This window comes from Babylonia areolata, chromosome 7 (assembly GCF_041734735.1).
Source record: "Babylonia areolata isolate BAREFJ2019XMU chromosome 7, ASM4173473v1, whole genome shotgun sequence".
NCBI classification, from domain to species: domain Eukaryota; kingdom Metazoa; phylum Mollusca; class Gastropoda; order Neogastropoda; family Buccinidae; genus Babylonia; species Babylonia areolata.
In genome coordinates this window covers 13,389,243-13,408,940 of record NC_134882.1, presented here as the reverse complement: position 1 = coordinate 13,408,940, position 19,698 = coordinate 13,389,243, and the positions used below count along the sequence as shown (strand labels likewise).

The following is a 19,698-nucleotide window of genomic DNA, read 5'->3' as shown; positions in this document are numbered from 1 at the left end:
AGTCTCTGTGTGTGTGTGTGTGTGTGTGTGTGTGTGTGTGTGTGTGTGTGTGTGTGTGTGTGTGTTTGAAACCTGATAAATGGCATAGGAAATGAATGATGAGCGCCCACATGCAACTCTCAGTCATCTCTACCCAGGTAGGCAGCCTGCTACGCAAATGACTCTGTGTTTGTAACGCGCTTAGAACTTGGTCTCTGATAGGCACAATATAAGTATCCATATCACCATCATCATCATCTTTGTTGACGGACATGAGATGTGTGTGTGTGTAGTAGTAGTTGTAGTCTTCAGTTTAACGTCTTCCACTTTAAGTGATATTAGACGAAAAAAAAAAATGAAGAAAAAAAAGGGAGGGTGAAGGTGGCGTGGGGTGTGGGGGTGGAGGGCGGAGCGTGGTGGTAGGAACGGTATTGGGCAGAGGGTAAAGAATGATGTGTGTGTATGTGTGTGTGCGCATGTGTGTGTGTGTGTGTGGTGGGGAAAGATACTCTGTGTGTGTGTGTGTGTGTGTGTGTGTGTGTGTGTGTTTGCCTTCAGTTCAGAGACAGAGTTGCCCCTGTGGGATGCTCAGTGGGGTCTTTCAGTATAAATAACATCCCCGCCTTCCGGAAATTTTGTGCTATAAAATTTCTCTTTTCTATCACTTTCTTTGTTTCTGCCTTCTTTTTTTTTTTTCTTTCTTCACTGTTGTCTCCTTTTTTCTGGATTCCCGGTCCATTCCCCTTTCTTTTTTCAAGCAAGCCTTGACACGTTTTTCTCTTTTCCGTAGTCAATGATGTACTATCTGTGCTGTTTTGCTCTGGCGATTAAGTAGTGAAATGTAAACACTGGGATGGGCACTAGCTGCCCATTCTGCAGTGTTATTTGCCTTTCTTTATGGCATTTTTATTATTTTGTTTGTTTGTTTTTTGTTTTTTTGTTTGGCTTTGAAGTATTGTTATTTTTCTCTTTTTTAACGATTTTTTGTAGTCTGGGGATGATAAATTAAGCGGAATGGCTGGCTTCCTCAGCATGGCCTAGTCTTATTTGTCCTGAGCTAAATGGTTGGGATACTGTGTCATAAACTGTGTTTTGTGGCTTTATTTTAGTGGTGTTTGTTCGTAGATGTGACAGTTTTGTGTTGACGCATTTGAGCCTGTGTATGGTTTGATAGTCCTAGCCCTAAGTGGTCGGCTGGACTATAAGCAAGAAGAATAAGAATCAGTATTTATGAGACAGAGCTGGTGTATCTTAGTTGACAGACATGAGACCTGTGTTTGCCTTCAGTTCCGAGACAGAGCTGGTGTACCTTAGTTGACAGACATGAGACCTGTGTTTGCCTTCAGTTCCGAGACAGAACTGGTCTAAGTTGACAGACATGAGACCTGTGTTTGCCTTCAGTTACAAGACAGAACTTGTATATCTAAGTTGATAGATATGACATTGTGTTTGCCTTCAGTTCCGAGAAAGACCTGGTGTATCTTAGTTGACAGACATGAGACTTGTGTGTGCCTCCAGTTCCGAGACAGAGCTGGTGTATCTTAGTTGACAGACATGAGGACACTGTGTTTGCCTTCAGTTCCGAGACAGAGCTGGTGTATCTTAGTTGACAGACATGAGACATGTGTTTGCCTTCAGTTCCGAGACAGAGCTGGTGTATCTTAGTTGACAGACATGAGACCTGTGTTTGCCTTCAGTTCCGAGACAGAACTGGTCTAAGTTGACAGACATGAGACCTGTGTTTGCCTTCAGTTACAAGACAGAACTTGTATATCTAAGTTGATAGATATGACATTGTGTACCTTAGCCTGGTGTACCTTAGTTAACAGACATGAGTACACTGTGTTTGCCTTCAGTTCCGAGACAGAGCTGGTGTATCTTAGTTGACAGACATGAGACTTGTGTGTGCCTCCAGTTCCGAGACAGAGCTGGTGTATCTCAGTTGACAGACATGAGACTTGTGTGTGCCTCCAGTTCCGAGAAAGACCTGGTGTATCTCAGTTGACAGACATGAGACTTGTGTGTGCCTCCAGTTCCGAGACAGAGCTGGTGTATCTTAGTTGACAGACATGAGACTTGTGTTTGCCTCCAGTTCCGAGAAAGACCTGGTGTATCTTAGTTGACAGACGTTTGACCCGTGTTTGCCTTCAGTTCGGAGACAGAGCTGGTGTTCACGTCCCGCACCTTCCTGATGATGGACTGGATTCTCTCGGCCTTCCTGCTGGCCTGGCACCTGGTGGGCGCCTACTGGGTCTTCAGCCTGTGGCTGCCTCCCTACCACGCCAGCCTGCACCGACCCAACTTCTACTGCGGCCGCTCCGTCTACCTCTGTGCTGTGGTGGAAATCATCGCCACTGGCGTTCTGCTCTTGCTGGGCCTGCTGCTGAGTGCTGTTCTCGCCCTGTGTTATAAATACACGGCTATTTTTGAACAGTGAGGGCTGTGTCCGCAGGTTTTGAATAGTTATATGTTTTTGTTTTGTCCTTGTGAAGAAGGACTGGAACACGAAAGGGGAAAATGACTGGTTCCTTTGTTAATCAAATTCCGTCGGTTTGGGGATGAACCTTTGTCAAAACAGATCAAATCCTTTGGGGAGCTGGTACAGTAAGCGACATAGTCGGCGACAATAACTCGTTTTCCACTGCAGTGGTTCAACATGGAAAAGTTCAGTGAATATCTTTTTAGTATACTTAACATCAGATATCATCTTGACTGTTCAAGAAATGCACGCTCTTGTCTTCTGTCGTTTTCTCATCTCTCCCTCATGCTCTCATTCTCTGAAACTGTAGCTGGCAAATAATATTATGATTATCAATTCACCTATTTGAACCAGGATGAAACAAAACGATTTCCAGCCAAGAACATATTTCCAAGACAGACCTCTTTTAACCAAAACATTTGGAGCTGCTCTGTGTGGTTCCTGCACCAGTTCAATCATACCTGAAGCATTATTTTTTATGCATGTATCTTATGTTTGCCATTATTTTCATCTTTTCTGTTGAAAAACAAAAACAGTACACTATAATGTTCTCAAAGTATCCCCAATGGAAAAAACACTCAAATTGGATTATGCAATAGTTGTTAAACTCTGGTTCCTATCAGGGTAGATGGGATTGTGTGCTGGTGCTTTAAAGTTGTAACAGAGTTGCTGTTCAGGATTGATGATGATGTGTACAGCTGCTTCTTATAACAGCTACGTCTTGTGTTCAACAAAGACCTATTTTCAATACAAATGTATCAAGGTTTTGAACCGCAAAGTACAAAAAGAAGTATTTGCCTCTGTGAAAAGTATGAGTTTCTTTTGACTCACAAAGCAAAGCTACTCTGTTTGTGTTGCTGCTGTGTGAATGCATCTTTGTCAGACTTTGAAATACACAGAGGCAATCATAATAAGCAGTAATGCAAGGTTTTCAAAATCGGTTTGTTTGGTTGTTGGACTCTGCCCCTGAACTCTTTCTGCACTGCAACTGCTGTGCAACCTTCCCTGCTTGCGAGGTTGCAGATCTAGAAAAACAGATGACTTAAATACTCAAAACGAGTTTGCAGGGCAGCAGGTGTATTCAACAACATGTAAGAATTCATTCTAAGTATCATTGTGAGGATCAAAATCGCTGTCTCCATATTGGAACAGTCTGTTTATTACTTGTTGAGTTGTGAAATATGATTTTCTAGCCAAGATCATGAGCAAAACTTGCTTGAAAATTACAGAGCTGTGCTCAAAGTTCCATCTGGAAATCTCCAGGAAGTTCATCAAGAGTCGTGTCATTTCCTTGCTTCATACCAGTTTAAACGTTGAACAACCAGTTTGACTTAAAAGGATTTGATACAAAAGCATTTCTCTGGTGTAGGTGTAACAAATGTATGCAATGGATCCCAGGCGATGCTTGGGTGTAGGTCAGAATGAGTTAACAGGGTACAGGATATCAGATGGGTAGACAGGATATTATACATGTTTTATATAGGTAGGTCAGGTTAGGGGCATAGCCCTTGCTACTGGTACCATGTAACCCAGTACATGTACTACCTGCCGCATGTGAAGTCTCCCAACGACGGACCAGGCGGAGGAGGAAACCTTTCCCAACAGCTGTGAAGGCGGAAGAGGATGACTAAAGGGCAGGGGGAGCTCTTATCCTTGGCTGGAAGTCCCTCTAGGAGACGGAGCTCCGAAGAAAAAACCTGCACCTGCCGAGGCCGTCCTACACGTGGCAGTATCTGCACCTGTGGGACTGTGAGCGTCGGTAGGTGAGAGAGTAGGGGAACGGACTGCACAACTCCTCCTCACTAAAAAAAAGTCACCTGTGCTGGTCAGGCAGGATGCTGTGCTCTAGTGGCATAAAGACGTTTGAAAACAAGATAACGCTGGCCATAAGAAGAAGCGTGAACGAAGGAAGCAGGGCTCAACTTCTGGAGATGTTTTCCCTTGCAACACCTGTGGGAAGTGCTGCGCATCCAGAATCGGCCTCTTCTCCCATATGAGGACACACACCGACAGATAAGCCTGCCTGCCTACTCATCTGTCGGACCGACGGGAGACTCCATCATATAGGGGTCACACTGAACACCTGTTGGAATGTCTCCACTGCTAAAAACAGTCACCTGGGAGATAATTGATAAGTCAATTCTATGTGGCAGGAAACTTGCTTACAGTCAATCAGTCATTTTGAAATTGAAAACAAGTACTGCCAGTTTCAGTTTCTCAAGGAGGTGTCTCTGTGTTCAGATAAATCCATACATGCAACACCACATCAGCAAGACAGATGCTGGACAGCAGCATAACCTAACATGCAAGTCAGACCTTGAGCACAGGCATGTATATTTGTGTACCAATCAGAGTAGATTTCGTCCACAGAATTTTTCCAGAGGACGACGCTTTTCTTGTTGCCATGTGTTCTTTTTCAGTGCACCAAGTGCGTCCTGCACACAGGACCTCAGTTTGTCTCATCCAAGTGAATAGATGCTCAGTTTCATTTTCCATTCAAACTTGGGAGAAAGAGCAAGATGAGGAATCGAACCCACACCCTCATGGACAACTGTATTGGCAGATGAACATCTTATCCACTCTGCCACCTACCTCCTAGTGTGAGTAAAGAACTATGCTGGAGCCAAAGTGAGCAGAGAAATATGGAGCAGTCAGAAAGCATCACGGGTGCTCAGAAAACAGCAGCGAGGAACCCAACAGCTGAAGAAACAACCACAAATAGGAAACGATGCAAGAGCGTGATGGAGTCTCCCGTCGGTCCGACGGATGAGTAGGCAGGCAGGCTTATCTGTCGGTGTGTGTCCTCGTATGGGAGAAGAGGCCGATTCTGGATGTGCAGCACTTCCCACAGGTGTTGCAAGGGAAAACATCTCCAGAAGTTGAGCCCTGCTTCCTTCGCTCACGCTTCTCCTTAATGGCCAGCATTCTCTTGTTTTCAAACATCTTTATGCCACTAGAGCACAGCATCCTCCAGCGAGAGTGTACGAAACAGACAAGACACAACACTGAAATAAATCCTCTGGTAATTCCCCCACACACACATAATGCATCTGCAGTATCGTTACTTTTTGGAATCAGAAATACAATATATTTGTAATAATGATTTGTTGCTTTATTTCTTTACAGATATATTTTACATCAATATTACAATTTTCTGTTTCCTATCACAGACAAATATAATTCATGACCACAAAACATACTTTCTTTCAAATACTATTACATTTTCATTTAAATACATCTTCAGGCAAACCAAACCTAAATGACTAGTGCAGCTGAACCCAAAGTTTCATTCTTCACTTCACAAAATGCAACAGTTACACAATCTGTATCACATAAAAATATTCTCAGTTCTGAAGCCCATCCTTCTGAGCAAACGGATCTCACACAGAAAGCCACTTGTCATTTAAACTGATCTGATCCATTCCACATTCATGTTTCTTCTGCCATTATTTTCCTTGCTCGCTGTTTTCCCTTTACACATTTGTATCAAATCTTTTCTTATTCACAAATTCACTGGATGTGGACCCTCACGTGATCATGTCTAAGGTGACTTAGGGGTTTTATAGCCATACAATTCTTCATCTTGCCATCCACATTTTCACAGGTTGGAAACATGGTTTACCATTATTCATCGTGTGCAACCTTCGTTTTCTTTCTTCAACAAAAACAGCAAAAACTTGTTTTTCTTTAAATATTTTTTTCTTAAATTCTATCTATCAACACACAGATTAGACATAGCAGGAAATCCCTTGTTTTTTTTTCTGAATTATACATATTTCATAAATTATATTCTTTGATCAGTGCAAAGAACTGACACATCAATATCAGCATCCCACAGTTTATAATAAAATATATTTACATTATAAATCCAGCTACACACATCAATCTAAAATTCTGTAGATCCCTCTTGATTAAAATTGGTTTTTGACCAGCAGCCTTTAAAAAAAGTGCCTTTCTAACATTCTTTGAAACATTTAGGAATAAATGTAAATATACTTTCATTTATCTACTGTTTGCTATTCTTAAAGCGTACAAAGTGGCAAACATCAGTCAAAAAATCGGACATCAATGTCCACAGTATTTCATGTTTTCCTTTCTGTATAAAACTATGTCTACACACACACACACACACACACACACACACAGAGAGAGAGAGAGAGAGAACAGTGCATTGTCTTTATGAATAATCACAATCACACGATTCAGAGATCAACAGCTGAACATGATGGAATCACAGCGTGGGTGTCTCCCTCCTTGGCTCTGTCCCTCCCTTGCAGTCTCTGAACTATGGCACCATCTGAGTGGCTTGTTGCTGCAGGGTTTCCTTCAGTGTCTGTCGAGTCTTCTTCAGTTCTGGGCACAGCTCCATAAGGAAGATTTCCAGAAGATTCTGAAGAAAAAGAGCGCTCTCAAAATCTTCCAAGTCACTTTACAGCAGTAGTGTACATTATTCTAAATGTCAAATCAGTTTAGTCTATAATCTTCAAGTTGTTACCTTAGAGCTGTGATATTCTTGATGTCAAATCAGTGCCCTCTCCACAGCCACAACAGACAGGAGTTGACAATCAAACACATGAAGCTCAAAATGAGAAAAGTAGATGCATGACAAGAGTTAACACCCAAGACAATCAAACACATGCAGCTCAAGATGAGAAAAGAACAGTAGAAGATGCATGACAGGAGTTAACACCCAAGACAATCAAACACATGCAGCTCAAGATGAGAAAAGTAGATGCATGACATGAGTTAACAATTAAGACAATCAAACACATGCAGCTCAAGATGAGAATAGAAAAGTAGAAGATGCATGACAGGAGTTAACACCCAAGACAATCAAACACATGAAACTCATGATGAGAACAGAAAAGTAGATGCATGACAGGAGTTAACAACTAAGACAATCAAACACATGAAGCTCAAAATGAGAAAAGTAGATGCATGACAGGAGTTAACACCCAAGACAATCAAACACATGAAACTCAAGATGAGAATAGAAAAGTAGAAGATGCATGACAGGAGTTAACACCCAAGACAATCAAACACATGAAACTCAAGATGAGAATAGAAAAGTAGAAGATGCATGACAGGAGTTAACAACTAAGACAATCAAACACATGAAACTCAAGATGAGAATAGAAAAGTAGAAGATGCATGACAAGAGTTAACACCCAAGACGATCAAACACATGAAACTCAAGATGAGAAAAGAACAGTAGAAGATGCATGACAGGAGTTAACACCCAAGACAATCAAACACATGAAACTCAAGATGAGAATAGAAAAGTAGAAGATGCATGACAGGAGTTAACAACTAAGACAATCAAACACACGAGTGGAGTGATGGCCTAGAGGTAACGCGTCCGCCTCGGAAGCGACAGAATCTGAGCCCACTGGTTTGAATCACGGCTCAACCGCCGATATTTTCTCCCCCTCCACTAGACCTGGAGTGGTGGTCTGGATGCTAGTCATTCAGATGAGACGATAAACCAAGGTCCCGTGTGCAGCATGCACTTAGTTCACGTAAAAGAACAAAAGGCAACAAAAGTGTTGTTCCTGGCAAAATTATGTAGAAAAATCCACTTCGATAGGAAAAACAAATAAAACTGCACGCAGGAAAAAATACAAAAAAAAAAGGGTGGTGCTGTAGTGTAGCGACGCGCTCTCCCAGGGGAGAGCAGCCCGAATTTCACACAAAGAAATCTGTTGTGATAAAAAAAAAAATACAAATACAAATATGAAACTCAAGATGAGAACAGAAAAGTAGACGCACAAGAGGGACGAACAGATGAATGAACAGATGTCCACACAGACACCAATTCAATTCATGTTGTTTAGAGCCCAGCCGACCATTTAGGCCATCTCAGGGCTGACACAGACACCAGATTAGTTGACAAAGGGAAAACTACATATAATGCAGGGAAAAGATGAGCTGTGCAAAGATTCAAAAGAATAAAACTAGAAACATGAAAGAAAAGAACAAAAATTAAGAAAATTTTTTTTTTTCTTATCAAAAGAAATAAACATTTAAGAGAAGACCTTGCTCACATTCATAGCAAAAAGACAACAACAAAAAACAGAGAGTGGGAAAATGACACAAGAAGGAAGAGAGAGAGAGAGAGAGAGAGAGAGAGAGAGAGAGAGAGAACAAGAACTCGAGCACTGATAAAATAGACCAACAATATGAAAAGGAAGAACTGTGGAGGGTGAGGGGGCGTGGGGGGTATGAGTGAAAAAGGGGAGACAGAGAGCAAGACAGTGTTGCTTACACAGATGAACAGAAGAAAAAGGAAAACCAAGCTGGGAATGAGGCACAAAGAGAAAGAGACAGGCAGACTGACAGAGACAGACAGACAGACAGAGAGCGAGAGTGTTTGCTCACATAGATGAGGTGTTTGTTGAGGGTTTTGTTCTGCAGCACTTCAAACACTTTGATGGTCCCACGCCGGGCATTGTCCTCCCCCACCAGGTTCTTCAGGGCGTCTGTCTCACACACACACACACACATACACACACACTCACGCACACACATACACACACGCACACACACACACACTCACGCACACACGCATACTCACGCACACACATACACACACACACACACACAAACACACACACACATACAAACACACACACACTCACGCACACACGCACACACACACATACACACACGCACGCACGCACGCACGCACACGCACACACGCACGCACACACACACACACACGCACACACACACACACACACGCACATGCACACACATGCACAAGCACACACACAAACTTGAGACACACACTCATATATACATGCACACACACACACACACACACATAAAAATATGCACACCCACTCACACACACACACACGCACACACACATGTACACAAGCACGTGTAAGTACTCACGTTAAGTAACTCTGTCAACCCAATTTTATTAATCAAAATGAGGGGTAAAAGAAACTCTGAAAATTATCAAACTTCAGAGAAAAGACAAAACAAAATTTCAAGCCTTCCATTTGACTTGTGGTCTTACAAACAATAACTCAACTGAAAGGGAATCAACAGGCATTAGGTGTCCTGCAATCAGAGCTTTTTAATCAACTATCTTCTTCTGCGTTCGTGGGCTGCAACTCCCACGTTCACTCGTATGCACACGAGTGGGCTTTTACGTATATGACCGCTTTTACCCCGCCATGTAGGCAGCCATACTCCGTTTTCGAGGGTGTGCATGCTGGGTATGTTCTTGTTTCCATAACCCACCGAACGCTGACATGGATTACAGGATCTTTAACGTGCGTATTTGATCTTCTGCTTGCATATACACACGAAGGGGGTTCAGGCACTAGCAGGTCTGCACATATGTTGACCTGGGAGATAGTAAAATCTCCACCCTTTACCCACCAGGCGCCATCACCGTGATTCAAACCCGGGACCCTCAGATTGACAGTCCAACGCTTTAACCACTCGGCTATTGTGCCTGTCTAATCAACTATCATACTTTAACTAAAGTATACCAAAAGTTTAGCTGAACAAGCCTGACCCACCCACGACCAGGAAACAACACCTGAACCATTCAGAAACTACCACACAGAAGAATAAAATCCCTCAGTCAGCCAACCTTTTCCTTTCAGGGTCCAACCATCCAGAATATCGTTCTTGTTAAAATTAGACACTCCACTTCCACAGCTTATTTCAAATCTCAAGACCCATCTATTATACTTGTCTATTTTAATCCCCATAGTCCCCATAGTTCCAAACCGTTTTTTCTTTTTCATCCATACTTTCCTTCTGTGTACAAGCGTGAGACTGCATGAGTATGTGCTTGCGTGATGTATGTATGTAAGCGAGTTGAAAGAGTGGTGTCGTTATTCCTGCTCCCGGAGCGTGAACTGATATATAATTTGGCTGTTTACAGAGGGAGGTGGCAGAACGGTTAAGATGTTCATCTGCCAATACAGTTTCAGTTTCAGTTTCAGTAGCTCAAGGAGGCGTCACTGCGTTCGGACAAATCCAGATATGCTACACCACATCTGCCAAGCAGATGCCTGACCAGCAGCGTAACCCAACGCGCTTTGTCCGGCTTTGAGGGAATATATATATATATATATATATATATATATATATATATATATATATAATAAATAAATAAATAAATAAAAAATAATAACAATAATAATAATAATAAAATTTTAAAAGATGAAAAAATAAAATAAAATAAATAAATAAATAATTTTTTTTAAAGAAATAATAATAATAATAATGAAAATAAAATAAATAAATAAATAAAATAAATAAAAAAGAAGAACTGTGGTGGGTGAGGGGGGAGGAGGGGGTATGAGTGAAAAAGGGTTGGGTTTTTTTTGTTTGTTTTTTTTGGTTTTTTTACATTTATTTGCTTGTTTATCATCACTGTTGCCAATACAGACTCTGAAGGTGTGGGTTCAAATCCCGCTCCTGTTCTTTCTCCTAAGTTTGACTGGAAAATCAGACTGACTGTCCAGTCATCAGGACGAGAAGATAAACCAAGGTTCCGTGCGCAGCACGCACTTGGTGCACCGAAAAAGAACCCATGGCAACAAGAGTGTTGTCCTCTGGCAAAATTCTGTGGAAGCAATCCATTCTGATAGGTACACAAACATAACGCATGCACTGAAGCCTGACTGAGCGCTTTGGGTAACACTGCCTAGCAGATGTGGTGTAGCGTGTATGGATTTGACGCCTCCTTGAGAAACTGAACCTGAAAAAACTGTTAACTCTCTCCACACGAACGGCGAAAGGGATGACGTCAACAGCGTTTCACCCCAATTACCATCATCAAAATATTGCAAGCAGAAGGCTCTTACACTGAAGAGGTGAATGTTGACAAAGAATACCACAATACTGACGACGGAAGCTAAAGGTTGGGTCATTCAGACACCCACTGGACATCCGAGGGGTCTGTGTAGAGGAGAAGAGTGGACTGGCCGTACTGAGTGAGTTAAAGTTTTAATGGTTTTTGTACATGTAAAGTGCTCCAAGCTATGTTTGAGAAAAAACAAAAACACGATGAATGATTATTCATTATAGATTTATGCATTGACCAGTGTGATAGTGCCCACTGACCAGGAATGTTCTGAAGCAGTTTGGTCTTGGCAGCCATCCTGGTCTCCAGCTTGAGGGAGTCAGACCTGGGGGGAAAGGCGTCGGCCAGCTTTCCACCAGGCCACATGGACTCCTTGAAGGTGCGGATGTAGAACAGCAACATCTGCTCCGAGTACGTCCACTTCACCATCTCTCTCAGCTGTCTGTGCACGCACACACACACAGTATGCGACTGTTTACTTGTCGGCTTTGTTCTGGTGGTGCTGGCAGTCTCTCTGTGTGCGTGTGTGTATGTGTGTGTGTGTGTGTGTGTGTGTGTGTGTGTCTCAATTATGATCAGTTACGAAATAGATATGTTCCTAAAAAATATTTGTCTCCAAAATCGGTTTTTAATTTTTGTAATATGCTCAAAGGAGGCAAAAAAGTCACTTTAGCTGTAAGAAAGATGCTTAGATTTGCAAATGTTGCCTAGCTATACTTTTGGAGTTAAAAGACATTTGTGTTTTCTCAACTTTAATGTGACATTGTTGTGTATTTGGAAGTGTTTGTTCTGGGAATGAAAAGATTATTTTGCAGTAATCCTCCATACTCCAATAGGAGTGAAAGGATAATTGAAACTTGTGTGTGAATCCATGACTGCATGCTTTGTCTGTGTGGTGTGTAAATTTGTTGCAAGCCTGTGTCTGTACTTGTACAGAATACAAGAAAAGTGTATTCATGTGCAAACATGTATGTCTGTGCATGGGAGTATACAAGTGTATATTTGATAATGCCAACATCTGCAAGAGTGTGTGTTTGTAATGGATGTGTGTGTTTGTACAAGTGCACATGTAGTTGCGTGTTTGTGTTGCAAGCCTGTATGGGTGCTTGTAGCATTATGAATGTGTGCATGTACTTGTGTACTCGGATGCAAATATGTGTATCTGTGCACTCGAGTACTACACTCACACGTGTGTGTGTGTGTATGTGTGTGTGTGTGTGTGTGTGTGTGTGTGTGTGTGTGTGTGTGAATGCAAATTTACCTCTGTGCATCTGAGCACACAAACATTTTGAAGATGTCATTTTCCAAGCTCCAAACCCACCTGTTGATGTTGCTGCCAAAGGTCAGCTCGACAAAGGTCATGAAGCTCCGTCGCACCCACTTGAACATTCCCCGCAGCTCAAACACCTCACCCAGCAGGCCATACAGCGGCTTGGCAATGGAGTCATGGGTTCGATCATCCTTCCCACTGAAATGCACACGCTGGCATCACTCTAGGAGGAGTCACTGTGAAAACCACTTTCCAAACAAATTCATTTGGTGCATTATTCTTTATTGACTTTGTGGAAGGTGGGTGGGGGGGAGAAATACCAGAAGATGTGTTTACTTGAACTGCTGTAATCCTGATATTTTCTCCATCATTGTGGTATACTGGGACACTGGTATAGGAAATGAAAACTGAAATTTGTAAAAATAGCTCCTGAATAAAATGGCCGTATAACAAAACGATGAACTCACTTCTGAAACAAAACACTTCCTTGTCTGCTTCTTTGTCCAACATATTCTTTACCAGGTGATTCAAATATAGAAAATGCAGTTTTCCGGTATTTATCACACCTAATACACAAGCAGGATTTTATTGATATTAACCTTTCACTTGGTATATAGGAAACTTTCATCTGTTCTGTGCACAGTTATGGTTCTTACCTGTCCTCACTGAAGAACAAGAAATCATCTTCGTCTGTTTCTGGCCGCAGACTGGGCAATCTGAAACAAAGAACCAAAACAGCTCCACAGTGAATTTATTCACCAAATGAGCAAATCAGACAAGAACAAAAATGTACACACATTTCAGGCTTTTGGGTAAGTGGGGTTGTTTTTTTTTACCTTAGGCACAACCTAGGTGAGATATCAGTGCACTGAAATTGTCATACATACTGTCAAATCCAGTCTGTCTTACTTTTAGGAAGGTTGTGATGGTATCTCCATACAGACTGAGGCATTATTCTCCTCACTGTTCCAATTTTTTTTTTGAAGAAAAAGGGTCTTGTTGGAAAATGGTATTATGTACTACAGTTTTCAAAGAGGGTATCATATATATGACCTAAAGGGAGGGAATCATCAATATGTACCCAACGTTTTCAAGGACAAGGGCAATGTGCCTGACGTTTTTTTAAAGAAGAGGAAATTATCCATATGGCCTATAAGTTTGGAAAGGAAGAGGATATCATTTATATGTGTTCTCTGATGGGTACAGCGGCTGAATGGTGACAGTGTTGTTTCCCGAGTTCTATCCCCAGTCTCGGCACCCCTGTTATGTTAAAGGTAGAGATTCTTCTGATCTCCCAGGTCAACATATGTACAGACCTGCTATCGCCTGAACCTTCTTTGTGTGTATATGCATCCAGAATATCAAATATTCACATTTAAGAATTTGTAAACCATGTCTGCATTCGGTGAATCGAGGAAAAAGAACATACCTAGCATGCACAACCCTGAAAATGGAAAATGGCTGCCTACATGGAGGGTTAAGAAACGGTCACACATGTAAAGGCCCACTCGCACGTACAAGTGAACGCGAGAGCTGCAGCCCACAAACACAGTTTCAGTTTCAGCAGCTCAAGGAGGCGTCACTGCGTTCGGACAAGTCCATATACGCTACACCACATCTGCCAAGCAGATGCCTGACCAGCAGCATAACCCAATGCGCTCAGTCAGGCCTTGAGAAAAAAAAAGAAGAAAAAAAAAAGAAAAAAAGAACACAGAAGAAGAAGAAGTAGAATATGCGGTCTGTAATTATCTGAGTTTACTGACGTGCGCTTGAGGAGGGAGACAGAGAACTTGTTGCGTCGCTGCGTGCTGGGCTGGTGCAGGAACTGTGGACTGGGAGCGAAGAAAGCGTACAGCGTCTCACTGTGGATCATCTTATCGTCTTGCATCACCGCCTATGACACATCAAACACAAATCACCTCTGTGTCCATGTGTGGATGTGTGTGTGTGTGTGTGTGTGTGTGTGTGTGTGTGTGTGTGTGTGTGTGCACCCCAGCAGTGAAATGTTTGTACCTGATATCAAACACGCTCCAGCACTGACATGTTAGAGCCTGATATCAAACACACCCCAGAAGTTTGTGCCTTATATCAAACATACCCCAGCACTGATTAAAGAGAAATCACTTTGGTGAACCCTGGGGAACATTCAGGTGAAAACTTTTACAGATTTCTTGGCTCATCGTGAAGAAGTAAAAAAAAAAAAAAAAAAGATATTAGTCAAATGGAGAAACTAACACAAGCTGTTCATGAATATAAATGCTTGTATCCAGACATATACATCGTAATGATAATAATAGAAATAAAAATAGTACTAAGAAGAAGAACAACAACAACAATGATAATAATGATAATAACACCAATAACAAGAAGAAGAAGAATGCCCACCGTGAGGTAGTCACTAAGCAAGGCCTTGGCCTTCTCTAGGTATGCAGCATCCATAGAGCGAAAGGGACCTCTGCTCTGAGAGGGCAGGTCTTTCTTCTGCAGCCACGATCCAATCTGCAGCATGTAAACTCAGGCATATAGTGTGGGCAGCACAGACAAGACATCCACAGTGTGTTCATACACTTCTCAAACCTCTGACACAATGCTGAACACATACACACACACACACACACACACGCACACACGCGTGCGTGCAAGAGTAAATAAAAACATTCTTTTAACTGACTACTCAATATTGACTCTAAAAGTAGTAAGAATTATCTAGCTTTTATAAAAGACCTGTTGCAAAGACTGAAAATATTCAATGTCAGTATCATTTTCACAAGCTTATGAAAGATTCCTATTTGTAAAAAGCAAAAGACATTTTTCCTGTTAACAGGATAATTATCACAACTCAGACTTGTGGTAACGGCCCATGGAAACCACAAAAAGAATCATAAATGTTCCTGCAACTCTGACAGGCACGACATTCGAGTAGTTACAGTGCTGGACTTTCAATCTGAAGGTCCTGGGTTTGAATCCTGGACATGACGCCTCGTGGGAAAAGGATGGAGAATCCTCCAATCTCCCAGGACAACATACGTGCAGCCCTGTCAGACCATCAACCTTCTTCAAATGTATACACATGCAGAAGATCAAATACGTACATTAAAGATCATGTAATTCTTGTCAGCATCTGGTGAGTTATGAAAAGAATACCCAGTAAGCATATCATGAAAATGAACTATGACAGCCGGCATGGCAGAGTGAAAGTGGTCAATTATACACAAAAGCCCACCCATAGATTTGAATGGAAGAGGGAGAAGCAGCCCATGTACAAAGAAGCAGCCCAGCTCTGTGTATAAGTATCTATCTATCTATCTATCTATTTTTCTTTTTAACCAAACAACTCTCAGTGCAGGTACGTAGAAGAAGAAATATGGCTCTGTGTACATTTTGTTTTCAACCAAACCTGTCTGCACCAAGTTTCTCAACCACCCAGTCCTAACAAACATCATCCAGTGGCTTTCCCACTCCAGGCACCCACTCACCCACCTGAGTAAGTTTGTCATGCAGAGCATAGAAATCGTCCAGGTTCCTCTGAACAGCCCAGCCCTGGGAGGACTCTGAGGCCCTCTGGGCGGCCGTGGTGGGCACAGCTGCAGAGAGAAAATGCTTCTTGCTGTTCTCTCCACTCCCTGACGGGGAGGCAAGGTCCAGGCTGACCAGAAGGACGAACTGGGGCACTTTACGCTCCTCCTCCACCTCCACCTGCCATGTGTAATAATAATAAATGATAATAACAATTCAAGGTATTTCTATAGCACATTTCTGAAAGTAATTCTATCGATGTGCTGGCAGTTTCAGTTTCAGTTTCAGTAGCTCAAGGAGGTGTCACTGCGTTCGGACAAATCCATATACGCTACACCACATCTGCCAAGCAGATGCCTGACCAGCAGTGTAACCCAACGCACTTAGACAGGCCTTGAGAAAAAAAAAAGGTGAATAAATAATAGATAAGCTTACATAAAAAAAAAAAATAATAAAAAAATAGACCGGGGATGTGCTGGCAATCACTCACCACTCCCAAGCAGCCATGCCCAAAAGTGACTAACCACATACAACCCTTCACACAAGCACTCATAAACAGAAAACAGCCCAAATCAATCATGGAGAAAAAAAAAATACAAAAAAACACCTCACAGAGGTGTGTTGGAGGAGTGTTGGTTGGTGCTGAAGACTGCTGACAGGCAGCAAATTCAAGTCAGTGTCATTGCTGTATACAGTCACACATCTGTAGTTAATGGCAGACAAGTCAAAAGCAAGCTATGTTTTTTTACTGTCCACACAACTGCCAAGAGCTACATCTGGGCTGATAACACCCTCCCCCAAAGCTCCCCAAAACTAACTTAAACAAAACACAATCATTCAAAATGAAACCAACAAAGGAAAAACTTAAATCAACATAACATCACTAAAAAGACCAGTTCCAACTAGTTACCACTCAATCTACCTAGAAATCAATCCAAATAAAAGAAAATACGCATTTCCTCCAGGAACTGGAAACAAAAACCAAAAAAACCACCGTCCCCAGTGGAACATTGTTGAAAAGGGTCTCTCCGGAGCTAGCAGTGACATGCTTGCGTATGACGTCAAACACACCCCAGCATGCACGCACACACACAAACGCACACACACACACACAACACACAAACACACACAGACCAACTCACAGAAGCGCTGACAACAGAGACAGTCCAGTGCCCGATGTTCTCCGTCCACAGCTTGGTGCGCTCTATATGGACCTCCAGCTCCCGCTGCTCACAGCGCATCTTGTCCACCTCCTGCTCCAGGTCCTCGTACAGCTTCTTCACCTGTCAGGAAGACAGGTGGCAGAATGGTCAAGACTTTCTTACCTGCCAACACAGCGTCCATTAGGGTCTGGGCTCAAATCCTGGCTCTCACCCTTTTTTATTTGTATTTGTATTTCTTTTTATCACAACAGATTTCTCCGTGTGAAATTCCGGCAGCTCTCCCAAGGAGAGCCCGTCGCTATACTACAGCGCCACCCATTTTTTTGTATTTTTTCCTGCGTGCAGTTTTATTTGTTTTTCCTATAGACGTGGATTTTTCTACAGAATTTTGCCAGGAACAACCCTTTTGTTGCCGTGGATTCTTTTACGTGCGCTAAGTGCATGCTGCACACGGGACCTCGGTTTATCGTCTCATCCGAATGACTAGCGTCCAGACCACAACTCAAGGTCTAGTGGAGGGGGAGAAAATATCGGCGGCTGAGCCGTGATTCAAACCAGCGCGCTCAGATTCTCTCGCTTCCTAGGCGGACGCGTTACCTCTAGGCCATCACTCCACATGTGACTTGTTTGACTAGAAAATCATCCTGAGTCATTCAGAGGAGATGATAAACCGCGGTCCCATGTGCAGCACACACTCGGGGCACAGAAAAAGAACCCATGGCAACAAGAGTATTGTGCTCTGGCAAAATTCTGTAAGAAGAAACTGACTCTGATGTTAACATAAATACATATGCATGAACTCAAGGCCTGAACTAGTGTGCTGGTTTATGCTGCTGATCTGCCTAGCAGATGAAGTGGAACAGATATATGGATTTGTCCGAACGTAGCGACGTCTACTTAAGAAACTGAAAACTGAAACTCACCTGTCGTCACAACACTGTCATGTGTCGTACAGCTTTTTCACCTGTCGTCACAACACTGTCATGTGTCAAACAGCTTTTTCACCTGTCGTCACAACACTGTCATGTATCAAACAGCTTTTTCACCTGTCGCCACAACACTGTCATGTGTGATACAGTTTTTCACCTGTCGTCACAACACTGTCATGTGTGATACAGTTTTTCATCTGTCGTCACAACACTGCCATGTGTCATACAGATTTTTCACCTGTCGTCACAACACTGTCATGCGTCATACAGCTTTTTCACCTGTCAATACAACACTGTCATGTGTCATACAGCTTTTTCACCTGTCATCACATCACTGTCATGTGTGATACAGTTTTTCACCTGTCATCACAACACTGTCATGTGTCATACAGCTTTTTTCTCACATGAAATAATGGTGACTGCTGTACCTTGTAAAACAAAGATACCAATACCATAATTGATAATACTGTTGTTGTTGTTTTTTCTTCATGATTATGTTTGTACATTCTAAGAACCTGTACTAAACTGGATTATTCTCGGTGTTCCCTCGATGTCTCAGAAGGAGATTATGTTGCTAGTTTTGTGGTATATTGACCGAGGGATTATACGTTAAAGAGTGTGTGTGTGGGGAGGGCGGGGGGGGGGGGGGCCTCACTGTGTGTGTGTGTTTGTTCGGATTGGGGAGATGAAAAAACAAAAAAAACAAAAACCTTGAAGTTGGATGAATGATATAACTTCAGTGAAGCGAGGGTCAGTGTTTATGTGTTTTCCTTGAAGCAGATTCTACGGTGTAATGCTTCATTGTTTTTGTTGGAATCAAACAATGTATTTTGTTATATTGTTTACCCAAATGTAAAATGTGTTTACATGTTTCTTGACAAATATAACCTTCTCTGCAAGGGAAAAAAAAGGAAAAAAAAAAAAAAAAAGGCACCAATACCAAGTCAGTGAGCTGAACTGCGATTTCCAGTCACTGAGGCGCACTCACCTCCAGCAGTCTACTGAGGCCTGCCGATACCTCTCTACACTTGAGAAAGAGTCTGTGACTCAAAACATTGTTATATCTTCATCTTAAGGTACCTTTGATTTTACACCACCTTGTATTGTTTTTAACTTAACTTTTTCATATGTCAGCATAACACCATGTCATTCAGATTTTCACCTGTCAACAAAATACAGTCACATCATTTAGCTTTTTCACCTGTCAACAAACTACAGTCACATCATACAGCTTTTTCACCTGTCAACAAAATACAGTCACATCATTCAGCTTTTTCACCTGTCGACAAAATACAGTCACATCATACAGCTTTTTCACCTGTCAACAAAATACAGTCACATCGTACAGCTTTTTCACCTGTCAACAAAATACAGTCACATCATACAGCTTTTTCACCTGTCAAAAAAATACAGTCACATCATACAGCTTTTTCACCTGTCAAAAAAATACAGTCACATCATTCAGCTTTTTCACCTGTCTTCACAACACCATCATGTGTTTTAACACTTTTTCACATGTTATCACAAGA

General features: G+C 42.1%; 2 protein-coding genes across 5 annotated transcripts in view; one reads left to right on the top strand and one right to left on the bottom strand.

The window, feature by feature from the left end:
• Nucleotides 1-3,950, top strand: part of LOC143284158 (transmembrane protein 272-like) — a 14,330-nt gene extending 10,380 nt beyond the window's left edge. For both annotated transcript variants that reach the window (XM_076590819.1, XM_076590818.1), the window contains exon 5: nt 2,131-3,950. In XM_076590819.1, the coding sequence (XP_076446934.1) occupies nt 2,131-2,416 (286 nt within the window). In that variant the 3' untranslated portion in view covers nt 2,417-3,950. The remainder of the gene's footprint in view (nt 1-2,130) is intronic.
• A 1,619-nt stretch (nt 3,951-5,569) lies between these two features.
• Nucleotides 5,570-19,698, bottom strand: part of LOC143283727 (sorting nexin-25-like) — a 31,443-nt gene continuing 17,314 nt past the window's right edge. For all 3 annotated transcript variants that reach the window (XM_076590005.1, XM_076590004.1, XM_076590006.1), the window contains exons 15-23: nt 17,220-17,360; nt 16,042-16,257; nt 14,947-15,060; nt 14,325-14,455; nt 13,218-13,277; nt 12,613-12,759; nt 11,552-11,733; nt 8,837-8,937; nt 5,570-6,848 (exon numbers count right to left, since the gene is read on the bottom strand). In XM_076590005.1, the coding sequence (XP_076446120.1) occupies nt 6,744-6,848; nt 8,837-8,937; nt 11,552-11,733; nt 12,613-12,759; nt 13,218-13,277; nt 14,325-14,455; nt 14,947-15,060; nt 16,042-16,257; nt 17,220-17,360 (1,197 nt within the window). In that variant the 3' untranslated portion in view covers nt 5,570-6,743. The remainder of the gene's footprint in view (nt 6,849-8,836; nt 8,938-11,551; nt 11,734-12,612; nt 12,760-13,217; nt 13,278-14,324; nt 14,456-14,946; nt 15,061-16,041; nt 16,258-17,219; nt 17,361-19,698) is intronic.